Source organism: Struthio camelus, chromosome W, assembly GCF_040807025.1.
Source record: "Struthio camelus isolate bStrCam1 chromosome W, bStrCam1.hap1, whole genome shotgun sequence".
Lineage (NCBI taxonomy): Eukaryota > Metazoa > Chordata > Aves > Struthioniformes > Struthionidae > Struthio > Struthio camelus.
The window spans coordinates 34,203,066-34,228,837 of NC_090981.1; the positions used below are offsets into that span (position 1 = coordinate 34,203,066).

The 25,772-nt window shown below is 40.2% G+C and overlaps 1 protein-coding gene across 4 annotated transcripts in view; it reads left to right on the forward strand.

The window, feature by feature from the left end:
- Positions 1-17,471, forward strand: part of LOC138060827 (multiple C2 and transmembrane domain-containing protein 1) — a 281,750-nt gene extending 264,279 nt beyond the window's left edge. For 3 of the 4 annotated variants that reach the window (XM_068925256.1, XM_068925258.1, XM_068925259.1), the window contains 4 exons: positions 7,324-7,433; positions 10,339-10,448; positions 14,081-14,178; positions 15,388-17,471. In XM_068925256.1, the coding sequence (XP_068781357.1) occupies positions 7,324-7,433; positions 10,339-10,448; positions 14,081-14,178; positions 15,388-15,459 (390 nt within the window). In that variant the 3' untranslated portion in view covers positions 15,460-17,471. Of the gene's footprint in view, positions 1-4,341; positions 4,427-7,323; positions 7,434-10,338; positions 10,449-14,080; positions 14,179-15,387 lie in introns of those variants that run through there. The other variant, XM_068925257.1, reaches the window with a different exon arrangement.
- Positions 17,472-25,772: the final 8,301 nt, after the last annotated feature.

A 25,772-nucleotide genomic window follows, 5' to 3' on the forward strand; every position in this document is an offset into this window, starting at 1 on the left:
TGTGCACTGACTAGATTAGCGCTATCTCAAACAACCACTGGGCGATACACCAAGATTTCTTCTTTAGCTCGTATCAGGGGACGTAGACGTGATTGAATGCAAGAGAAATATAACTGGGAAGGTCGCAGATCACCACTGTCAAGCTCCAGTATAGTTCTGTCTCGCATGAAGTAAGAAACTCTCTTTTCCCTGATTTAAATATGATAAAATGGGATGAAGGGGAGAATGAATGGCAGCCAAGAGAAAAATTTCACGACTTTCAAATTTGAACAATAGGAAAATGTATCTGGTAGATTCTCATCGTCCCGGTGCTTAACCCCACGATGTCTTGCATAAGCACTTAATTCTTTAAGTTTCCTTCCAAAATATTGCCAAGAAAGGGATACCACCATTTAGCATTGTTGTATTTTTGCCCCTTAAAGTAGCACCATGAACAGACAAGATTCGATTCTTTTTAGTAATATATTTACTTAGAGTATTTATGAAGTTAAGACCTCATAAATGTTTAGCATTAGCCAGAAATGTACGATGCAGTGAAAATTTACATTTTTGTCGTTGTCAGCACGTCCCCCTCCCCCCCGCTATATGGCTCTTCAGTGAAACGGCATATCGTTCCATTAACGGGCACTACTGCATTCATGTTTCGTTATTGTATCAGGACTGTTATCTTTACTGTATTAAAATGTGCAGTGAAAGCAAGATCAGGAAGAGACAGTCTTAAATAGCGTTAGATAATGCTGTGGAACTTAGTAGGGAGAAAGAGAAAATAAAAAGCACTGGCAAGAAATCCTCACGTAAACTTAAGAATTGCCATTAAAATGTTCTTTTTTTTACCCCACAGAGTTTATAATATCATCTTGTTCCCTATAACTATTACTGTTGCTTTTGACTTTTTTTTTTTGCTGAATTTATATTTATGTTCTAGCGCTGCAGTAGTTCATTACACGTAAAAAAAAGTCTAATTCGTTATATAGGTAGTCATGCCAAAAAGTCACAGAAGGTTCAAAATGATTTTTATCAGCTCTCAGTGTATGTTTGAGGCAGAACAGATTGTTGTAATATTCATGCTCACAGGCATGGTGTCTTCATAAACACGAATCTTCAATGTTTTCGTCCGCATGTTTATATGGTTTCTATTGTGCCTACTTTCTGCTGTTTTAAATATTGAATGCTCACTAGGCAATAACATTTTATTGCTTCTTTCTTTAATAATCCTGACCATAAATGTAATATTTGCTGTATAGCACTACTCTTTTAATAATTTTGTGATGCGCTCCATATTTTAGAAGATCTCAACCTGATATCCATTTGGGTATGACCAGCTGGTTTTAGAGCTATTCTACATGCAGTGCTCTCTATGGTAAAATGTACTTGTAAGACCCATGTTAGCAGGTAGACTTCGGAGAGGAAATATTTAGCATTGGTAAACACAGCTGATAGTCTTTTAAAAATGCAGACATTGAAGGGGCCGTACCAGGTAGTATATACAGAAATGAAGCCCAGTTTGAAGACTCAATTCTGATTATCTAGTGTAACCCTAGGATTTGATGTCCAATGTTAAATCATGCCAGTCTGCTTTCATTGTTCATTTTCAGGATCATCTAAGTACTAGCCAGGCCTTTTTCTTGTTCATGCTTATGGGAGAACATATTCTAGACCCTGTCTGTCTGGCGTGTAGTCAGTTGCTGTTTCAGATGACTAGAAGTCTAGAACCCAAAGAGTTACTAGCTAGCTTACCTGAAGGGTAGGGTTATATAAATCATAATTCTTCCTTTGAAAGCTTTTCACTATCTCCCCAAGAGTCTTCCCATACTAAGAAGTGACAAGAGTGAACTGTTACAGTACTCCGCAAGTGGCCGCCTTCTAGAAGGAAGAGCAGTTAAAACAACCTAACCCTGTTGGTTCATTACAGGCGTAACAGAGGAGGCCAGCTTTAGGTCACTCCATATACCTCTCCTGGTCCTGCAGACAAATCAGCCAAACCTCATGATCACACTTCCCGAGTCAGCTTGAATATAGTAATATCAGCATGGTTGTCTGACCCCTTTCAGTTTCCCTGAGGAAATGATAAGATAATGAGTTACCTGTGTGTATCCATCACCAGGTCTGAAGGCCTTTTGATGGGGGTTCAGAAGAACTGGAGGAGATGAAATGCCTCCAGAGCTGGCGTACTGTTGGCTTGCTGTCTTACTCTTAGTGACCTTCCCAGAAATCAGAGGTTAAAGTCTAGGAGGTAATTGGTGAGGCCATTAATCCCCAGTGACAGGTTTTTGAGCAGTGGCCAGACCACAGGATGGTATTTAACAGTAGCTGGCTGCTTGCCCTCCTGGAGAGATATTAACGACTCCTGCCAGTAAAGGGCTAATGCATTTCCTCCTGATGCTTCTGGGTCTGCTTCACCCGTCTCTGAGCGGAGGTCTCCCAAGGCATGTGACTGTGAGCGTGGCTGAGGGAGGCAGCACGTGCCCCTTTCCGTAAGGGCATCTCAGCTCTGCTTCCAAGCCTGCCCCGGCTGGCCAGCACTCTCGCTTTCCGCTCTGACAAGGGGTTCAGGAACTCCCCAAAAGAGGGAAGCAGTAGGCTCCGGTGCTAGCATGAATTCTTAATAAAAGGGCTGCTGTGTAGGGTCTGGAGGGTCCTACATTAATACATTAGCTGAAATCTGCTACGGTTTCCTCATTGAAGTATTCTTCTTCTATTCAGCTAATAGAGATTTATGGGTTTGTTACAGAAGGTCAAAGGAGCGATTCCTCACTGATAGCTGCGGGCCTGTTTTTATGTAGCCGCAGGTAGTCCAGTGTGACACAAGGAACAAATAGCGCATACGTCTTCATTGTGGCCAAGTGACAGGACCATAACAATTCCTTACCGCGTACCTGGTGAATATTCTTGTACTCTGCCAGTGACAGCTAAGTATCCTTTCTTTCTCTGTGCCTATCACAAGTTAGTCAGGCTTTGTCTCAGTCACTTCTATTTGCGCAGAAGTGCTCTATCATACTTGCTCCGGAGACGAAGGATATTTTTGGAAGATCCATCTGGAGTCTCTATCTTTCCCAGACAGTATCTCCTAAAACTCGAAAGTTACTTCTATGCTTGACAAAACTCTTCTATGATTTTTGTTTTTATGATGTGTGCCTTTATCTCCAACTTACTGGTTATTAATAGGACAGTTGCCCACCACAAGCTATTCAGAGCTTTATTTTCTGTACTAAAAAAAGTTGTCTTTCATATAAAGCTCTTTCTTTTCACTGGTCTAATTCCAGTAACTTTAGCAAAGTTTACTTTTGAATCTAGCTTATTTATTACTTTTGCTTTCCCTGTCTTCTGAAATATGTGTTTTGGAATTGCACTTGAACCCAAAGAAGGGAGAGATTTGGGGTTAGAGATATAATGCTTTTCTAAATGGCCCTATTTTATCATGGTTTCACAAGCACAGTTCACTGTTCTTTTTATTAAAAGACTCAGATAATATGGGTTATATTTTGGTTTTTCTTTGAACTAGATCCACAAAATCTAGGGCAAGTCATTTATTTTATTTTGCCTTGATTTCACCAAAGGTAAAATATAGTTATGGTTGAAAATCAGTGTGCAACAGTTAGGCAGTATATCAAGTTGTAGTCTGCAGTTTGCTGTGAAGTAGAAGGAGGAGACAATCTCAGTCTTTACTTTGGGTTCGTTCCCTTTTGTAAGTCAAACTATCAACATCAATTTGACATTACTTTCGCAGTTTATGCTTAAAGTCATCCCCTAGCAAACATCTTGCTTTTCAGGTACCTTAAGCCTCCTGCAAACAAACGAATCATGGAAATTAAATAGTAATAAAACTGTTGGTAGCTTTGTATAATACATTTTATCTAGTATTTAAAAGGCAATTATTTCCAGAAAGTTGGCAACTGTAGCTGAACAAAAATGATGAAATTGATTCCAGGCACAGCCCATCTTTCTTTGGAAAGGAAATACCAGTAGTATTTGAAAAATGGATTATTAAGAACCTTGGTTCGCTCAAGGTGGCTCATACGTTGTATTTGCTAGCACAGCATCTTGCTGGAAGAAAATAAGTGCAGCTTTTCCCTAGCCCAGATTATTTTCTCCACAAATCTTTGGAGCAGGAAATAAAAAACAGCTAATGGCTTGTGGGGCATGTGGAATTAGTTTAAGCAAAGCCGAACCCTGATCCTTCTGACCGCCTCCTCTTTCCTGTGCCGTTCTGTCTGTGCCTGCTTCAGAATACGTCAACAAATTTCTTGAAGCTCAGAAGGTGCAGGGGCGAGGCTGGAAATAATGATCCTTTCTCTCTCTCTTTTTCTCTTTTCTCTCTTTCTGTCGTTCTTTCTTTCGCAGAAGATGATTTGAAACAGATGTATTTTCCAAAAAGGGACAAGTTTGTCTTGTAAAATATTTGTAAAGAAAAATAGCCTCAGGACCTCTTGAAGTTGAGTTCTGGAGATGTCACAAAGGGTACTCTTTTTGTTATGTTGATATAATTCTTTTCTCACACAATTTAATTATAAATCAAGAGAGCTTTACAGGGATGGCAGGATGTAAACTGAAGAGACAAAAATGGCATGCACTACAAAGGCAGAAAAATGTCTGTGATTTTTGTATGGCTTGCAGTTGCTCGCTGCTAATATATTAAAAAACAGATTATTTTCATGTTTGCGCAGTGCTGGAAGTGCATGTTTTATGTGAATGGATAGAGCCAGTCTCTCTCTCTTGATGATTTTGTAGTGGTATAAACAGTTAAACAGAAATGCAACACACTGGATGTATATGGTACCACTAAGAAGTTGTATACCATGGAACAATAACACTGTCCTTGCCAAGGATTCAAGGATGAAATAAATATTAAGAAATAACTTCAGAAATGACTCAGTGATGCTATACAACATTGAGTATAGTTGGCTTCAGCAGTTGTGGCTAAGGTCATCTTCAAAAACAAAAAACGTTTTTTGAGATATAAATAATTATTAATCTTAACTGAGAGCATAAGGTCTTTCACGTTCCCTGAGAAACTGTGAACGTTTTGCTATCTCTGAGGCGTTTGGGTTTTAAAATTACACCAAGCTACTGGAAATAGTTTTATCCTCTCTCTCTCTCTCTCTCTCTCTCTCTCTGCTCTCTCGATTGTTTATTTATAGCTAATCTGTCTTTTGTAGCAGCTAAATGCTTTTAACATCTTCAGAAAAAATCTTGACAGTACAGTTGCAGAACCAGCATCACTAGAATACCTTTGGATGATTCAATGATATTTTCCTTACCCAAGCTGGTTTATAAAGAAAGCAAAAATGACAATAAAATAAATGAACCAATATTCTGTCTGCTAATAAAGTATTGAACATCAGAACAAAAAAAGAGGAATGAAGTGCAACATCAGCCAATTTCTTAGGTGCAGGATTTGGGGGTCAGTTACAGAGATTATTGTACTATGTGATTTGTAACAGCAAAACGTGATACAGGTTTTTTTTTTTCAAATATTTTGCTGCTCTTTGCTAATCTTGGATTATTTTTCTTTCTGTTTCTAATTTTGAGAAAACACTAACCACGTTCAAACTAGGCAGGATAACATGGCACCAGTCCATTGGAACTGTGGAGTATAAACTTCCGATTTGCATGTAATCTGAGAAAAATTGAGAGAAATTGTCGTTTTTGTCTGTGGTGATGCCTGATTTTAAACCTGTCGAATACAGCATTTCTTTGAGAGCACGGTTGGCTCTGTGTGGATTTGATGCTTCAGGCTGGTTGGGGTTAGGAGACAGATGAAAAGCTTTTGGGAAAAGGGAATAGACTGCGGGAGTGGGACAGAGCCCAGCTAAGGCATGGTCTATGGACCGGTGTGCATACGTCCCTGGCCAGCACGTTGTTGGTTTCATCTGCTCCTCTGATGACAATTCTTCCAGGAGGCAAAGTCAGCTGGAGCTGCTGGCAGAGAGGAGGACAAAATTTACTCGTAGCAAATCTATCAAAGACCCCTGAAAAGATCTAAAGTGGGGGTGATTCCCGCTTTTCAAGGACAAGCGGCCACTCGATTTTTGAAAAACACTTTCTAAATTGAACAAAGGATCCTGATATTTAACAAAAATGAAATTATGGTTAGACTGTTACATTGCCATAAACTGATGGCTTTGTGAATAAAAGTCCAACAGCACAGAGAAACCTGGATAAATAAGGAGATGGTGAAACGCCTTCATACAGTGCCACCTCTCCTGCATCTTTCAGTGCTTCCGTGGCTGGCATTTATAAGCTTTCAGAACCGCAGACTGTACTAAACATATTGTAACGGAGTTGGAGTTGTATCTCACATACATTTCATGCATACTGACGCTTGAATATTAATAAGAAAAAAAAAAAAAGAGGGAGCGAGCGCGTGTTCATGGGCCGAGTCGAATGGTAGAACAGAATGATTATAGGGGGCACGGGTATGTCTGACAACTGAAACGCGTATTTAGCAGCTTGTCTGCAGCGGAGTGATGCGCTCAGGTTTGTCCGGGGCGAATGCCACCTGCTGTGCGGTGGGTGCACACGGGGTGTCCTCGCGCTGCGCTGCTAATGGGCGATAGGGTAAGAGAGGCATGCGGGGTGTGCTGAGGGACTGGCAGCGGTGCTCTGCGCGTCACGGATACGTTAAGCAACGTACAAAACGATGGCGTCGGTATGATGTGCACGGCTAAGGACGAAGGTGTCTTTTCTAAGCTAAGTGGAATACCCCTGATAAAGCGGGTTAAGCGGAAGAGCAGCACGCCTTCGTAGCACGCTGGGATGAGCGCATCTGGCATTTTCTGTTCCATCCCAACCTTCTGGTCCAACGTAGGCTGACAGGGTAGGGAAGGCGGACATCTCAAATCGAGCCCTAGCAAGCCAGAGGCGCTGTCGCCTGCAGGAGCTGACGTGTTTCTCGCTTCTTCCTCTCAGTGCTTCCAGAGGTGCATTTATCTTCTTGGTGCCTACCTCAGCTCAAGAAAGGGCACTGTGAGAAATGGCTCCCCTCCTGTGTTTTGACTCAGCGCTTGACAGAGCGCACAGCGTACGAACTTGGCACCTTCGACATGATTATAAACCAGAGAGCTGAATTATTGCAATACATACTTAGAAGCTAATGTAATGACAAATAAAATTGTGTGGTGCTAAATAAATATTCCGAGCTATATTTATTTTCAGTAGGCACTGTTTAAAGGACAAGAAAACAATTTCTGAATGCCAGTTTTTATTAATGATTTTTAGATATATCTGTAATGTGCAATTTTGAAATTTACCTGATAGATACCTGGCATATTTGCTATGATCAGAAATTTTTTTACGCAGTTAATACTATTTTTTTTTCTTTAGGACAGTGAGAAAAAAGGATTTATGAATAAACTTTATGCCATCCAGGAGGTGTGTGTCAGTGTCCAGAATGTCCTTGATGAGGTGGCTTCCTTTGGAGAAAGGATAAAGAAGTAAGTGCTGACATACAGATGCTGGTTACTTCTCTGATACTGTTTATATTTTTTCCAAGCTGAGGTGCAAAGTGTTAGATTTTTTTTTTTTGGGGGGGGGGGGGGGGCAATTTTGGATGATGCATTGCTAAAACTCATCATTCTTCACTTTGCTCTATGCAGGCCCTGAGTTTTGTGAAAATCCTGTCATATTAATTTTGGAATTTAGAAATATAGTAAGTAGGGGGGGAAAAAAATCCAAACTGAGGTTGTCAAGTAAAAAACTCAATCTTGTTGTGAGACGTAGCAGTAATTATTTGAAAGTAATAATAAAAAATGGAAAGTTTTGATGAAGGAAATAAGCGGAGTTGCCTACGGGATTCAGATTTGGAGGATGTATGTATGCATGCTGTGTTGCTGGAAATGTTTTATTTAAGTTAACAAAACTTTTCCTCATAGATTATATGTAATATTTAATGCTTAATATATGGTATATAAGAATTGCCAACAAATTTAAACCTTAAGCAAGAGAAGTTATGAGCTTTACAGTATATATGAGGAAGCAACTGTGAGGCCTAGTGCAGGAAGTTTGGTGCAATTTTGGCACGGTCGGTGAATAGTAGTTTCAAGTTTATTATCTGAGATCAGAAAAGTTCCAGAAAGATTCTCTGACCTGAGAAACCGGGACAGGATTTACTTGGCTTTCTGCCATCCAAAAGCCGAGTGCAAAGCCTCTCAAGAAGAAAGGTTGAGGGCGGTGCATTCGCCACCTCCTTTCCTCTGCGGCAGAAAGGGAGGGCAATAAGATGGCCCGCGAGCCGGACGGAGTTAGAAGGTCTTCACAAGAGTCTTTGCTATAAAGTTTCTTTTGGGGCACTCAGATGCTCTTAAAAGAAAGTTAAAGCAGTGCATTCCCTCTTGTTTTGAGTGTTATCTGTAAACCTAAGGCAGCTGGCTTTTCTACAGCTCAGTGCCATCTATAGCGAATTGGTTTTCCATTTTTATGGGATTGTAGCCCATGCTAAGGGTACGGCCCCAAAATGAGTATTTCCTGTTGGAAGTGAATTTGAGGAAATTGATACATTGGCTAGAGGTCAACCCATAGGAAATATGAGGATAATCTCTCATCCTGTTTCAGCTTTTTTGTTTGTTTGTTGTTTTTTAATCTATCAGCAGTGGAAAATGCATCAGAATCAGGATAAAGAGAAAGTTGCCGCTTATGCCTTTAAGGGCAAAGGCCCTAGTAAGAAAACCGGGGAAAATATTCCCATGGGGATACTTTCCAAACAGGCCTTATTCACAGCAGCAGAGGCAGGCGTAAGCACATTATATTGCGTGAGTTTTCGAAACAAGCAAGATGGGCCTGTCTATGAACCAAGTCTTTTATCAACAGGCTGTTCATGGAAGTAGTCATCTTGAGGATTAAGTTCCTTTAATTGTGCATTTTGAAAGTAGAGTTTGCTCTGTTATGTGCAAGATAAGAGGGATATAATTTTCTAAACAAAGTGAGACTGAATCTTCCTATAAATCTTTGTAATTTGTTCCTAAAACTATAATGGGAAACCTGTACTGAATGCTGTGCTAACACAGCACAGAAGGAGGTTTGCTAAGTGAGGAGCCAGTGTTCCCACACATGGCGTGTCTGTGATCCATTGCACAAAGCCGAGTCACAGGAACATGAGCAGACCCTCAACCTTCTGTTCAGCCCAAATGCACGCAGAAGAAGGGAAAAGAGCAGGTGTCCCCTGAGGAGAAAGGGAGTGATCCTACACCAAGTGACACTAACATAATGTTCACTCTGGAGACATGTCAAAATTGCCAGGGAGAAAAAAAAAGTCAAATAAATACAGGAAGCCAGAGCTCATTATGAAAAATATGGCCAGCAATTCAGATAATTGCAATTATTCAGCCAGAGAAGCCAAAATAATTTAACCAATGTGATTGGGTATGTAGCTAGTAATAATACCTTAAAAGGTATCATCAGGTTATTTAGAGCCAAAGCCACATTTCCCTTCTGGATAAATGTCATACGGCACCTCTAGCATGGTAGTGCCTTTTATGGAATAATCCCGTTTAACCAAGCCCCCTTTAACCAAAGTTACCATGGGATATACATAAATTAGCCATCTGGCCTTTCTCTCTTCCCTGCACGCAGAGGTTGGGGAACCACAGTGCAGATGCTTTAAGACTCATTAGCTTGCCCTCCCTCTTTGCCCATACCTCAACCTCTGCAAAATGAGGTGAACGACAGATTTTTATAACTGTAGAATTTGGGACCCTTATTAATAACATTTTAATCTGGGACCTTGCTGGAAAGTTGATGTCTTGAAACGCTGGTGGGATCCCAGAAGTTCTCTTTTCCTTTGTCCATGAAGAAATAATATTTTGTTTAATTTCATCTAGAAAGATGCAGTTTCTCTTTCTCTTTATCTGTAATGTACTTGATGTTATGCCACTCCCTCCTTTTGCCCCTTCCCTCTTTTTTATCCTTCTTTCTTTTGCCCCCGAAAGTGTGGGGTTTTTTTCTTTTGTCCCCCAACATTTTCCCTCTCTTCAGGACTGATTGGTCTGTCCCCTTATTTTTCCTAACCCCTTTCTTCTCAGGATGAGTTCCAGGTTTGGATACACACACGCTTGCCTTTTTCTGCTCGTACCCCCTAAGATTCCTGATTGCTAGGGAATGCAAAACCCAAAGGAAGGTCTCTGTGCAGCCTTTAGCTCCTTGCTCTGTGCTGCAGGGAGAACAAGGAGGATCTCAAACAAAAATCTTCAGAAGTGCTGTTCTAACCACTACATCCTACCTCTACCTGGCTGGGGGAAAATAGATTGAAGATGGGGATCTGGGTAGCCTGCCTAACCATTATTTGTTCTTTTGTTGGTTCTGTTGGGTGACCAGTGTTCTGACTTATATTAATTTTTCACTTAGTACATTCAACTGGACTGTCCCATTCTTAAGCTGGCTGGCAATTGTTGCCCTCTCTGTGTTCACAGTCATCCTGTATTTCATTCCACTGAGATACATTGTCCTTGTCTGGGGTAAGTAAAGCCTTTTTTAACTGCCTGTGCCACTTAGAAAAAAATGTTTTTTAAGGGATGAGTTATATTGTCAGTGCTTTTCTGTATTTATGGTCATGAAGCTGCTCTATGATGGAAAGAGACAGGTTAGTTAAAAATCACAACTGTGTAAAGATTTAAGCCCACCTGCAAAATGCATTTTTCTTGGCTGGCATACTAGACTTCATCATACTATAAACATGGAGCCATGAGGATTCTTCATATATCAAACTGTAGCTTTGTCTAGGTATTACTCTGATTTATTCTCCCCACTTATACACAAACAGAGGCATTTCAATCTATATAGTGCATTTAGGACAATGCGCCTTTTTTACTGCAGTACTTTATCTTTTGAAAGTGTATGGAAATATAGCAACAAGAAACCTGTTTAAAGGGTCACCTTTAGTGTGACAGAAAGGTATATGTGGTATTTGGCCAGTTGATAACAGAAGCTGGGAGGTCTAGGGGGTTAGAGGGGTATGTGTGTTGTGAGTGAGCTGAGTCCTTACAGCTATTCCTTATTTTAAACAGCTACTATTAGCACATCTGTTGGAAATAATACTCTGGATTTTCATTTGTACATTTTTAATACAGTTCTACATCACTAGCAGCTGTATGCCTTATTCGGTAGTGTAAACCTGCGAAGAGAACGGTCTTAATTGAATCTGTGGCTAGATTTTCTTTCTGAAGACAAGAATAATCATTTCTTTGAAAAACCTTTGAGTGCGAGATACAACTCAGAATCATTGAATTGACTCTGGACTATGTGTTTTTTAGATAGGTCAGTATTGGTTGTGTTATTACAGAGTGTTTACAAATAAATGTAACACAATATACAAAATGGGGAAGGAATAATAAGGAGAACTTAGCCAAAAAAAAGGAAATCTGTAGAACTAAAGAAGCAAGTGTATAGGCTTAGTGTGTTTTCTTGTTTCATTTATTTGCCTCATACCTTTTATCCCTAGGGTGCAACCACAACCTCTTAGTTTGTTCCCAAAATTGCATTCTTCCTAGCCTACACAACACGGTAGGCTTTTTGTTACTGAAGTTTAACCTACTTGGTCTGTTTCCTTTTTCTAGTGGTTTTTGCACAGACTTGGCATCTTGGACACTTGGCTTCATGCATCTTGGTTTCTTGCAAGAACTTGAGCTTATAATACCTTTCCAAGACCCTCAAAACTATAGAATCAGCACTGTTGTTTGAAAGGTTAGATTAAAAGATACTTACCCCTGCAATAGTCTGGGAGGTATTACAATTCCCACAAAAGAGCAAGTCCAAGTTTCTGTTTCAGGTTGGGCAGAGCCAGGACTTGTAAACTCCAGTGCAGATCTCCCAAACTGTGGATGAATAACATCATCACTCTTTTAGATGCATTTTGCACATGCTCATGCCTGCGCTCTCTCTCATGTGCGCTCTCCCTTTTTTTCCCCCCTGGCAAGCTATCTAGTCATGGATATGCCTTTAAGTGCCTTTGTTTGTAAGAGGGTCCTTCTCCACATTTTTCTCATGCAGTTCAGTTTAGGTGACTTCTTGTTCAGCTGGTGTCTAGGGATCCCTTCTGTAGATACCTGTTTCTCCTTCTGTGTTGTGCTGGGAGATGGGACACGTACTGCATCGGTGAGGTTCCACCATCAGTGGAATCCAAACCTCCCTAGGGATGAAATGCATTAACACAGAGCAGTGCAATGCTGTGTGTAGCTTTGAGCCACTTGCCCTTCAGCCTAGGAAACTGCCTTGAAAATGTAGCATTCCAAGCACATCCGTACCTGTTTTCTCCATTATTTTATGTTACTAGACTCCCTAGTGTATATTAATTTCTTCATCCCGTTCATGTATCCTGCATTTGAAAGCAAATGATCTCTGTTGTTTGACTTTCATCCACAGGAAACTTGGAGCTGTTCTCTATCAGTGTTTGCCCATTTAGCTCTTTGGGAAGGCAGATGGTTTTTTATGAAAGTTCCTCTGTGCTATGGCTGGTCTTATGTATAGCTGTCTGTCTTCTCTACATCCACAGGGACTACTTCTTTCAGCCTGCTTTTGCAACAGATTCTGGGTTCTTTCCCTCCCAACCCTGTTTCTCCCTGGGTAGACTTGAACTTATCCTGCATTAGCCACAGCAGAGTAGGAAAAACCTTTGCACTCTAATCCCATTTGCAACGGTGCAGAGTCCTGGTAACTGCTACAGCTATTTGTAGAAAGCAGTATCGGGAAAATAATTTTAATCTGAAAAATTTCAAGCTTTTAGAAAAGACCTAATCGCCTTGTCATCTTTTACTTTTCCTGTAGTCTCCCCTCTGATCAGTTCTGCTTTTCTCTTCTCTTGAGCCCTGACCTTATCTATTCATGCATTTATTCTCATGCAGTAACTGGTTCTCTTTATAAGGTGGGACCATATCAGCTCCTCCTGAGTTCACCAGTGACTGGTCCAGTGGCCATGTTCAGTAAACAGTGGGTAGACGTTTTGTTTCTTAGTAACTTGATGATGTAAAGAATGTTCTTCAACAAGTGTGTTTGGATCGCAAATAGTGTTTGGATCTCAAATATTGTTTCTCAATACTCATTGTTTAATCACTAGATAAAAGTATCGTAGCCATCTCATATCCTCACAGAACAGCTGAGAATTTGTTCTCTGGGAGACTAGGGATGCTATCAAGACGACTGAAGCTTAATGTCCTTTCTACAACTTTCTGAAAGGCCTCGGCACCAAAGACTTTTCGGAACGTAAACTGAATTATCCTATCTCTGATACAGGCTTGATAAATTACCCAGAACAACAGCTACATATTTTCAAATGTTGTGCCAGCTTTCTCCTGTTCATATGAGAATGTGAGTGATTGGTAGCGTTCCTGGTCATGTTTTAGACCTGGGTTCCCATAGTACACACGCTACTTTTTGTCATGAAACGTATTTGAATCTGAGCTGGTACATAATGATATGAAAACAAGTATAATTTAAAAATCTGTTTTTAGCTTAATTTGGGGTGGAGGAATTTTCTTGGTGTTTTTAAACAATGTCAATTAGAATTATAAGACTATGCTGTCTAAAGAAAATATCTTGGCCCTTCTCAGCTTTGCAGTTGGGTCATCTGTATCTGTCATTCCCTGACAGACAGAGATTTGTATAATCTCTTCTTAGAAGCCTTCACTTGATGCAGACTTCACAACTTTCCGAGCGCTTCACTGTCTTTAGCATTAGAAAGATTTTCCTGGTATCTAACTTGCATCTTCCATCCTGCAATTAAACCCATTATTACTTGTCCTGTTCACCACAGAGATGGAGTACACACTGTTCCTTTCCTTTATGCAACCTCTGCATGTTTGAAGTCTTACCAAGACAGAACAAGTTTTATTTTCAAAAAAAAAAAAAAAAGACTATTGGAGGAATTTGAATATCTCACTAGAACATTTGTATTTTGAAGCAGAGGAAACCACCCCAACAGAGTGTGACTTTTAGAGACTGAGTTTATGGTTCGTTCATTCGTTCATTCATTCATTCATTCGGTGCTAATATCAGACTTTGAAACTTATCCTAAAATCTCCCCCAGAACTTTGCCAAAAATACGTATTTTAATAAAAAGATGATGATAGTAACATTTGAACTCTCACTTTTGCAGGCATCAACAAATTTACAAAGAAGCTTCGAAGTCCGTATGCAATCGATAACAATGAGCTGCTTGATTTTCTGTCCAGAGTTCCATCAGATGTACAAGTGGTGCGTGTACTTTTTCAAGTGTCCATGCAGTTGTTAGTTTGATATATGGCATCATGATTTTCTGATTTTCTTTTTTTTTAACTAATTTTAAAGCAGTTATTTTGATGTGACTTTATATTCTTTGGCACAAAGAAATTAAAACTCAAGCCAAGGATATTCCATGAAACTTAAGAATTTTTGCCAGTAAGGAATAAGCTACTGCCACAGTTATGCCTTTGAGTGTCTTTGGGGGCAATCACTAAAAAGACAACCGTTTGGGAAATGGTAGTGGGTGCTGGCATTTGTATTAACCAGCCTCCAGGGCCCATGTGAATATTATTTGAATAAGGCACTGCCAGGGTTTCCTATCGGAAGTGCTCTGCCTGAGCCCATTAGGAAGTGCAGAGAGGGAACAGGAAGGTCAGATAATGAAAGGAAGGAACTGCACTTGTGCAGTCAGTGGCAGGCTGCTTTGCCCAGTGTCTTGTGACAGCGCTCTGAAAGTTAAGGTGCTTGAAACTTTTTTTTTCCTAAGGTGAAAATCTTTGTTTTGATCGCAGTTCACCTGTGATCATGAGCCCTTTTAAAAATAAGCAGGCTATGAATTATAACCTTTTATACTGCAGCACACAACCTCACATGAAGGTGTAAGCATTAAGATATGTTGTACAGAAGGTGTAAGCATTAAGATATGTTGTACACATAAATCACCTCCAGTATCACAAAGACGATATACTCTCCGTATTGCTAGGTGATGGTTTCAGTTCAGAGCTGGCATAAATAAGAGGTACATGTGCACATACCCAATCTGAATCTGATCCCTCTGTGGTAGGCCTTTGAAAAAAAATGTAATTTTAAGAAACAGATTGCAAAGAATATTCATCCAACTCTTTAAAGTGGATACTGTTTATTTTCTGTGTTACATCTCATGGAAAAAAAAGTGTTCTAAAAAGTTTACATCAGCACACCGTTTTATTTCCTGGCAGGATTTTCCTAATGCTGTTTTCCGTTCTTACTCCAGATCTATCATTCTGTTGTTGTTGCATCACAGCTGCAGATCCCATCTAGCTTTCAGGATGATATTTTTCTTTTTCTTTCCTGTTTTTTTTTTTTTTGCCTTGGAAAAAAAAAATAGAAATCTTTCTTTCCTTTTCTTTTTTCTTTTTTCTTTTTTTTCCTCTAGCAAGTGGCCACCTGACCAGTTTCTCTCTGAACATTGTGTTTAAACAGGTGCAATATCATGAACTGAAACAAGATCCCAGTCACAGCCCAAGTAAGAGGAAGAAAAACAATCCTGGCTAGACAACTTCATGTACTGAAGAGACTAGCATCTGCTAGGGGAAGATAAAAGCAAAAGCCTACAGCCTAAGCAGCATTTCCTTTCCTTAAGCTTTTTATTTATTTTGCCTTTTTATGTAACGGAGAGAATTTGTAAATATTGTATAAAGGCATTTCTCATTGAATATATACTTAGACTGTAAAGACATATTTGATGAAGGTTTCAAGTAGGGCTTTGCTGTTTGAAAGCCTAGTTGGAAATGACATAGCACATTAAAGGAATCAATGTAAAATGGTAAATATGTACTGCTACTTGATGGTCAAAGATACCTGAAATATTCAAATCATGCCGATTAAATCTGCAAAAGATGTATATTTAAATCTGACTCACAGATCAGTCAGGTTTTGTCTGTGAACATTAGTATTTTTATCCAATAAGTCACCATTACAATTTTCTATGTTTTATACATTTCAACAGAAGAACAATGTAGTGGAACCTACTGCACTTAAGTTTTAGCAAATTTTTTGAACTCTAGACCCTGATATTAACTCCTGGTGCAATGTATTCCTGTGCAGTAGGGCTGCTTGTAAGCTAATGAGGACACCAAGTGCAAATCTCTTACTGGAGCTCCCCAAAGAAGTTCCTGGTGTTTTAATCATTCCATTATAAGACTTAAAAATCTCTCTCTCTCTCAAAATACTGCCAGGTTTGTAATTGATTGCCTATCTGATTTTTTTTTTTTTTTATATGTACCAGTAATCTTAATTTGTACTACATAGTCTAGTGAATGAAGTCCATAGTTCTGCTATAACGGAAGTACTATCAAACAAACTCCATATTGCTTTGGGTGTCAGGCTATGAACACCTTTTGTGCACATAACTATTTTAATACAGAAATCTTGCAGAAAATATTTTTGCTTTCAAATCACAAGATCATATTAACCTGCTTACGATATAACACTTGACCTGTTACCAATGTGAAATGTAGCGTAGAGGAAAAAATGCAGTTGTGGTAAAACTGATATACCAGTTTTATTTCCTTAGCTAATAATGTAATCAATTCTTCTGATACAATTGTGCCCTACTGCATGGAAACTGCATTATTTTATAGGTTAAACACAAAACAAATGTTTACATTTCAAATGTTTTAATGGCCACTGCATAGTGACTACTTAGGGATATATTCCGATGTTTCTGCATGTAGAGTTTCACCCCCAACTGCCCACGTAGTGAGCAGAGAATTCATTCCTAAGGGACTAACTGTGCACAGCTCTTAGTCATAGCTCCCAGTGGCATCAAAGGGAATTTTTGCCCAATTTTGCCCAACTGCAGGACTATACCCTCTTGCGAAAAATTTCTCCTGTTGTTCTCTGTGGGGTACCTTTCATTTGTTGCAATTGCTGAGAAAGTTATATTGCACTAGTCTAACAATACTTTTTGAAAAGATTATTTAGAAATACTTTGCAGGCAAATGGATACATACTTGACTAAAGAATTACTTGTTGGCTGCATTGCTCATGAAAGACCGTTCTGAAATTGTTTATTTTACAGATACATTGATAACTAGTTTCTTATAGCATGGTTATTTTGATCTTTTTGTTTGTACACTTGAAAGAATGCCGATCCAATTAACGTAAACGTAAATTAATGTAGAAAGTCTCGGACCTAAATATGCTTTTTTGTTAGATCATGATTTTAAAGGTATTTGCAAAGGTTACATACCCACCTTTTCACTGTATGTTGCCTGAAGAGCAACATACAACTGATGAAGTCAGAATCACAGATGAGCCTTTTTTTGTTTAAAAAATCTTTCAGTTTGACAATGTGTGAATATTTGTTCCCAGTTGTCAATTTTGCACAGTTCTTCTGATATACTGCAAGCCTTGTACCTTCTCAGTATTATCCATCGTTCCGTGTATAATTTCCTGTTGTGTTTTTTCTTTTTTCTGTACTAAGTTTCAAATGTTTAATTTGGTGGTAATGTCTTGATTTATATACATTTACTGCATTAAACACAGTTTTAAGCATCTCCATACATTAGATATTAGGCAGCTTTTTTCTTTGAAGTCCTGCACTATCGTTTTCCCACAAGTGGTATAGAGGGCAAGTGAATGAAAACATTGTATTTCTGTGTGCAGGATTTCAGTATTTTAATCCCCAAACATGTACGTGGGAGGGGGTAAGGGGAGAAGAAGATCAGGTTGTTGAAAATGGTTAAACTACTTTAATGCCTCAGTCATTCAGAGTAGATCTCACTGGTAATGTAATGCACAAAAGCAGCATTGACTAAGAATGCACTTTGATTAAATATGGTCCTCCTGCACCACAAAGCAAGTCATTTTTAAAATCACATATTTAACAATTTGTCTGTGAACCCATTTTCGAAATCCAAAGTTTGTCTATTCTGCTTTGTGTGAGGGGCCTCTTTGGAGAGCAGTCCTGCGTAATACTGTAGATATTTCAATGTATCTTCCATTTCCCGATTAGTTCTTAATTTCTAAGCCTTTTAGATTTGTCCGACATATTCCTAGGCAACTTGTCCATTCATCAACAATCAGGAAAAAAACACAACTCATTATCAAGAAACTCTTTTTGCTTCAGGAAAAGAAAGTTAAACAACTACATTTTGATCCAGTAAAAATGACTAACTTAATTTGGGTCCACACTTCAAGTAAGCGTTAAAGCACGCAGGATCTGCCGGAGGTTGGTTGTTTGAGGGGTCTGGTGTTCCAGTTACATTGCCGTTAGTAGGAGTGCAAAGTTGCTTAGGTTGTTTATACAGAGTTTTCACTTTGTCGTAAGGAACAGATAAATGTTTTTCACAGTAGCAGTAAGCTTTAACTGAAAGGGTTACTAGGCTCGAGTTAGCATTTTAAATCCAGTGGAATACAAAAGTATTTTCTGTTGCAATTAAATTGTTGGTGGGATAATCAGAAATTAATTATGAAGCCTGCATATTAAAGCAGGGTATCTGTTAATGTGGGCACTAAGAGCATAGGCTTTAACGACAAGAAGAAGAGCTCTTAGACCTGCTAAGCCAACATACTACATGGCAGTAGAGTATTTTGTTCTAAGATACTCCAACAGCACAAAGCAAGGAGAGAAAGGAAAAATTATTTCTCTAATAAACCAGCATTAAATCCCACAACAGGCGGACAAGGTGCGAACGGCAGGAGATGCCCACCTCGCAGCGGAAGGACACTTCCTACCTAAACCTCCCTTACTTACTCAGCTGCGGGAGTCTTTGCTGACAGGCAGACACAAACTTCCTCCAATTTCTGAGCTTGCTTCTCTTTGGAAGACAAACTTTTTCCTCCCAACTGGGCTAATTTCCAGATTGCTGTGCAGCTGCTTCTATTGAAGGCAGGCTAGCAACTCCTCTCCCCACCCCTCACCAAAAAACTGCAGTTGCTCATTTCCAGTAAATATCTCCTCCTCCAGAATTTTTCTGAAGTCTTGCAAAGGTGGAAAAACAAAGCTTTCAGAGTGAAAGAGATTTGCAATTATAGGTCTTTTTCAGTGTGAAATACTGGCTTTACATTACCTTCTGCCTAATCAAAATGTCTTCTCATTCCTGAGAGGAGAAATCCAGTTCTCCCAAATCACATGGCTCTTTTTAGACATAAACCTAGAAAAATATGAAGGTTTTCCAAAAACACACCACACTGTTCTGGACTCTTTCACTTGCAGAAGTGGGTGAAATGCAACCGACTGAAAGCATCATGCAGTTGGTGAGTGGGTTACTGAGGGTGAGGAACAGCCTGAAGCAAGTGCAGGGAGGCCCAGAGGGATGTTGAGGAGCGCTAACCTCGAGGATGTGCTCTCCCTCTGCACTTGGTGGAGAAAGAGGAGATCTTACAAGAGTCCTTCATATCAGGAAACTGATTTAGCTGTCCTAAACCATCTCTATTTCTCCATGTTTCTCCACATTGAAAACATGGAGAGCTTGGCCACATGCGCTACATCCGTTTCCCTAAAAGCAGCCTGTCAAAAAAACCCAAACCAAAACGAATCAAAGAAAAAATCCCCAAAACATGTGGCATAGCTGTTGCCAACCATTGAAGATATGAACAGGTATAGGTCAGGTCAGGAGGTTAGATACTTTTTGCTGCAAGAGGTATTAGAAGTTTTCTATTTCTTTCTTGTCACAGTAATCCATCAAGAGAAGGTATGTTTCTAAAATTATGATTGTTAGATCAATAAAGTAATGACTTTGAAAAAAACATGTTCCATAAACTATCATTGCGCAAAAAATAAATCTTTAACTGCATTGCACAGGGCATTGTGCTTCTAAGTAGTTTCATTTTGCTCTATAAGAATTTAATGCTCAAAGAATGTAATATTTTAGGTGTATTTTGAACTGGACAAATGGCACTTCAATGTATCTTGAGTGCCCAATTTAAAATTATGACATTTAAATAGAATCCTTTTACAAAAAGGGCAAAAAAATACAGCTATGTTTCTCTTCTGATCAGTCCTAGTACAGAATAAAATTTAAATGGCAAAACTGTTTTTTGTTTCAGGTTGCATAATAGAAAAGTCTGAAAACCTTACTTACTATTCATATAATAATAAATAAACATTTTGCCATTTTAATCTAATCAAAATAATCCAAACTGCTTTTTCCCAGTCAAATTTTAATTAAATTACAGCAGATGTTTAAAGAAAAGGCCACATAATTCATCATTGATGTCTTTTTGATTAAAGAATGCTGATTATTATTTTCTGGAGCCATTTAATAAGTTGATGTTTTTTGACCTGCTATACCTGACATAAAGATCTCTTCCGGAAAAGTTTACACTGCATAATTGTGCATTATTGCTTGTGATATTCCTTTTGTAGGAATCTTATTTAAAAAAAAAAAAAAAAGGACCTTTTAGATCTACAATTGATGAAGAAGCATCCCCAGCCAAAAGCAGCAAAGGTAGACTGGCAAACATATTGAACAATTAGTGCCAAAACAGGGTCAAATTTGTACGAAGTGTTAAGTATTGAACGGTTGCAATGAAGAGAACATTAGCTGGAATTCAAGAGCTTCCCATTTTATTTAATAAATGTCATTAGGGTTGCCACGAGATTCAGAACTTTGAAGAGAAAATGAAAATATCAAACAAACATTAGGCCATTAATATTACGCCGTTCCTAGATATTACTGGAAGAAAGGAGGTATGTGGTTTAACTAAGCCATAACAGTGGTAGTTTAACCCAGCTGCAACACTTTCTGGCAAAACCTCATCAGCTGCATGACGTTGTGCTGTTTAAATCTGCACCACCTGGGGAACGGGGCCTCTGCTCTCAGCTCCCGTAGACTCCTCTGAGCCTCTACCACCTTCTCCCCAAAAGGTAAGTGAAGAAGAAGCTGGCTTTTTGCTGAACTAGGTACTAGGAAATCTCTTTAAAGGATCTCTTTTCTGTTTTTTTTTCCTGTAATGTTATAGAACAGATCTGTTTAATTAATGTTTAAGCACACTGACCAACTCTCTCGCTTGCAACAGTTTACGTTTAAAACCAGCTTGCTTAGTGTGTGCCTGTCCTTGACTCACTACGTAAAGGGAGATTTTTCTCTGCTTCCTAAATAAACATGATTGCAAAAGCTATTTTCCTTTCCCCCAAAATTGCTAGCCCTGGGACATGTAGCAAGCTTGACAGAGTCCTACTCGTACCTCTAGGAGTTGGCGTTTGTGGGTGTGAAGTAATGACTTGGTCAGGAGAAAAAGCCCTAGAGACTACAGCAATTCCTCCTCTAAGCTGTGCTTCTATTCCTCAAGCTGAGGTCCCCTCAGCAAGTCTATTGGGGAGGAGAAATCAGGAAGAGACCTGTTGGAGGGGCTCGGTCATGAGAAAAAGCCCTCCTGGGCACAGATAAGGTGTGTTTTGCATAGATAAATTTTGCTGTGATGTTGAACTACAGCAGGAAGCCATAGCGTGGTAACTAGCGGAGGACTGGTAAGATATATGGGCTGAATGAGGTTTGTGCCACCAGTTGAGAATTAGGCTGTATAAGGTCTGATTTATTTTATAAGGTGTTTACTTAAGTAAAAAGTTGCTTGTAAGTTGAATAACTATCAAATATAACTTTAACTCTTGCAGAAATGTTTTAAAAGACTGGGCTTCACTTAAAGGACAAAAGTATGTGGTACACTTCCAAAAGTAAATGGCTTATCTGAAAGAAGGTTCAGCTGCAGATGTTCATCGTGACAATGTACAAGTTTGGAAAGACCAGGTGATATCTTGGGAAAAAGCTGGAGAAAACGCGCACGGGTTGTAGGCTCTGTGGAACAGATACTTTGGCCAATGGTTAGAGATTGTTGTGTTTTCAGAGCACGAGCTGGCTGAAGCCTCTGACATGGAAACGTTATGAAAGTGCAAAAGGGCTACTAAATTTGACACACAGAACATCCCCTATGTGGAATCTCAGCAGAAACAAGGCCCAGTCTGTATTGTGTGTCTGTACTGCAGCTTTTCTGTTGCTCTGTGTGGTTTGACTTCAGCGGTGGATGCAGAGTGACTGTGAGGTATTTTGGAATCGTTCCCCATTTGTGCAGTTTATGGAGAAATGAAAATTCACATTTGAGGAATAAAAGGAAAGAGATCCTCCTCTGAAAGTTGCATCATCATTTCTGTAATATACATGCATCTCCCTGTCTGCTGCTTGAGTCTGAATTATGAGTTTAGAGTTTTGCTGTCCTCCACTTAAGAGATTTGTATCTCTGTATGCCTAGAATCAAATCATAATGACATCTTATTGTGGAAAAAAAAAAAAGCCATAACAAAACAGAAAACCTGTAGTTCGTGTTTAAAGCAGGCAGTTTCAGAAAAGTGTAGGTTATTTGGAGTAGAGGAAGAGAGCCCTAATGATTTCTCCATCATGGAAAAGTGTTTTTTCCTGTGCAGTTCACTGCTCTTTGTTAAATCCTAGAGTTTATAATTAAATACGGTGCTATGATTTTTGCAGTTTGGCCCCTTTCTCTACAGGGTAATGCAGAGGCTGCACTTTGACCAGATGCTCTCCAGAACAAATAGTGGCATTTTAAAAAGAAATGAGATCTTTTTTTTTTTTTTTTTTTGAAGTAGCTGACACTTATGGTTGATGCTGAAACTGTCGAATGTCAGGAAGTTTAAAGCCGGGGTTTCTATTTACCTTTTGATTTAAGTTACGATAAAGCAAAGGGAGAGGTGAAGAGAGGATCCGGAGTCATGCAGTGCGTTTGCACCAACCTGTCACTGGTAGGAAATTGGGCTCCGCGTATTGTTGAGGGTGGAGTGAACTGTGAGCTTGATGTTTGCTCTCCCTGGAGCCCCAGCAGCTCTGTACCACTGACAGGAGCCAAGATTAGACGATCCGGGTTGTAACAAATGAGGCATTAGGTGCGCTGTTATGTTTGTGCGAAGAGGTTTATATAACGTCTGCCCTGCTGCCCGGTCTCCGGCTCGTGCATCAGCTCATTGCTTTTCGTGAGCATTAATTTAAATTACCAATTTAAAAAAAAAGGAAAATGGCAATTGTGTGAGTGAAGGATGAACTCTCAGCCTTAATTTTGGATTTCCTGGGATTTCTCTGTCTCACCCTGAGCGTTAAACTCTCTTTCTGCTTTGAACGCGCAGCTGAGGAAATGTGAGGCATGCTGCTGTAGCTACTTGGCAAGTTCTGAGCTTTTAGAAGTATCAGTTCCTCAGTTGCTATACTGATATTTTATTTTAGTTGATGTGCTCAGACCCCTACGGGGTGGGGTGAACCTTCGGCTCTGATGCTGAGCAGTAACCTTTCACCTTACGTTTTACAACCATGTAACAAGGAAATGCCGCACATCTCTCAAACCAAATTCTCTCATCTAGTGACTAAACTCAACGATGAGAAACATAGGCAAATTCTGGTGTTATATCCAAATAATTTGTTTAAAAAACAGTTTCTCAGAGCTTGCGTTCAGCGGTGAAATGTAGTTGACAGCTTGCCTTTTCGTTTCAGACCTGTTCAGCCTACTACCAGAGGCAGGTGTTCAGCCCCAGAATGAAGAACTAGATGCATCAAGCGTACTTAGACTCTGTATGTTTAGACTCTACAATTAAACGAGGAAAGAAACTTTCATTCTTAACTCATGATCAGTCTAGTTAAGCCAAGGGATAGGGTTAAACTGAAGAGGTGGGCAGGTAAGGGTGCAGTTGGCGCCTCTGACAGCGGCAACCTGTTACCAGGTTGGGCCTCAGCATAAAAATGTGAGCAGCTTGGAGCAGGCAGGTGGATGAGTAGCTGATGGTGCTGGAGAACTTTTTTAGAACGTACATTGGGTCTTCAAAAGCAAACGTCTTTTGAATGGTGGAAGAAGGAGAAGGCTGAAAAATTGGTGAGGTTTAGGTTTGGAGCAGATCTGAATGCATCCTCTCACCTACCCCCCATCTGAAATCCGAGCGAAGGGTTATGCGGAAGAGTTGGTGGCATAAGATCTTTTGTACTTCCCCTTCATCAAAGAAAACACGAATGGGAAAGGCAATCTCGCATAATAGCGCCTTTAAAGCAAAGACCATGTTTCCAGATGGTCCAATAAAATACTGTAAATTTCTCATAAACTGTAAAAATTTTTCTAGGCCTTCTGTATCAGAAAAAAATCTAACTGTGTTAACAGAGGCAGAAGGCAGCAGCTGAAAGGGGTGTTTGCTCAGACCCTGAAATTCAGCATGCAAAAGTTGCTTATGCTGTAGCTGTAGAGAAGGGGTCTACCTGCAGCAAGCACAGGTCAGCTTCGGCAAGGGTGCTGGAGCGCAGCTACCTCAGCCCAGAGCCAGGGTCATTGCTCAGATAACGTGAAGCTCATCCAGTGTGAAGCACCTTAACTCTGTAGAAGCCTAGATAGCATTTTTTTTAAGTCTTTTTTTTTTTTAATCTTCTCTCCAGATAAGAGCCTGTTTACCTCTCTTGCTTCCAGTCCTGCCTTGCACCCGACAGGTAGAAAGGCTCAACTTTTCACGTTTCTCGTGTTTAAGCCACGTTGCTTAAGACGGTCTGCTTCTTTCCTAAAGGCCTTGATCTGGGAGAGTTAGCGGGAGGTGACGGTGATGCTGATACTTTCCTTTAATATTAAAGTGTAGTGGGCGTGGCCCTCGCCCAAGATAGAGGGGAGGCCTGGGTTTTATTTTCTTCTTAGCTGGAGTGGGCTCAACCTCACAGTGCATGTTTCCTAAAAGAGTGATCTGTTAGATATGAGGCTGTTGGGAGGGGAGGAAGAGGGCACCTAATTACAGGATTGATCCTCTCGCAGCTGTAGCTCAATGCGGAAAATTCAAGGCCCCTCGTCCTAGGGCTAAGCAGAGGCAGGAGATGGACTGCCTCGAGGGTAACACGTTCAGTCAGGGACAGAACTTATAACTAAACTGATAAATATTTATGCAATTTCCGTGTAGTTATTGCAGGGACAATAGTGGGCACGCGAAGCCCTGCGTGTGGGCAGGAGAAAAGGAATCCTATGTCTCCTCCCCCAAGAAGATACTCCAGCCCTACTGAGCGCTCTGGGGCACCATGTGGTTGGAGAGAGAGGCAAAATCCTGACTCTGCTTTCTGAAAAGTGTGCGTCATGTAGCTGTGTGCTTTGGGGAGAAAACTGTAAACTCTGGGTGATGGCATCTCTCCAGCCCTGAGCAAGTGACCAAGTTTGAAGCACGCCGCTCCCCTCGCGTGCCCCATCTGGCCGTCCGTAGGAACTTTTATACCCGTCGTGCCAGCTTTCCAGAGTTGCCCTTTTGTGTCCCTGGCTGCCTCATTCCCCTTTGGAGGCCCCCAGCTCCGCCGGCTGCTGCCCAGCAGCCCTGGTGGGGCCCGCTGTGGTCCGCTCGCAGGGCGCCCGCCACTTCTCCCTTGGAGGCGGCGCTCGCTAGCGGCTCCGCGTGTCTCTACGACTCTGCTGTTTTTGGGTCTTTGCTTCAGAATTCCGCACTGGCTAAATTGTGCTTAAATTTATGTAAAGGGGAACGTTTGAAGTGGCAGTCTGCTTTCCTATTTGCAGTCTGTCTTGCAAAGTGGAAGTTCTCATGCTTTCCCCTTTGGAAGCCCGAGAGACAGACCAGAAAGCTGTCAACTTTACTGGTGGCTAGCATTCACTGTAGGCAAACCAGGTAATGCCGTATCAAAGCTTTGTCTCTTAAACCTGGTAACTGCTGTGGTACAATATACATTTGAAAGGATTTTTCCAGATTTATCCAAAAAAAAAAAAAAAAAAAGCCCTAAACCTTAATTTAATAATGTTAGTGAACTCCTTATAAATAGAGCTATGCTAGAGCCTTTGATAACTGTACCCATCATTTAATCTTATCAGTTCCCTCCCTGCTTTTTTGTGTTGAGTTTGAA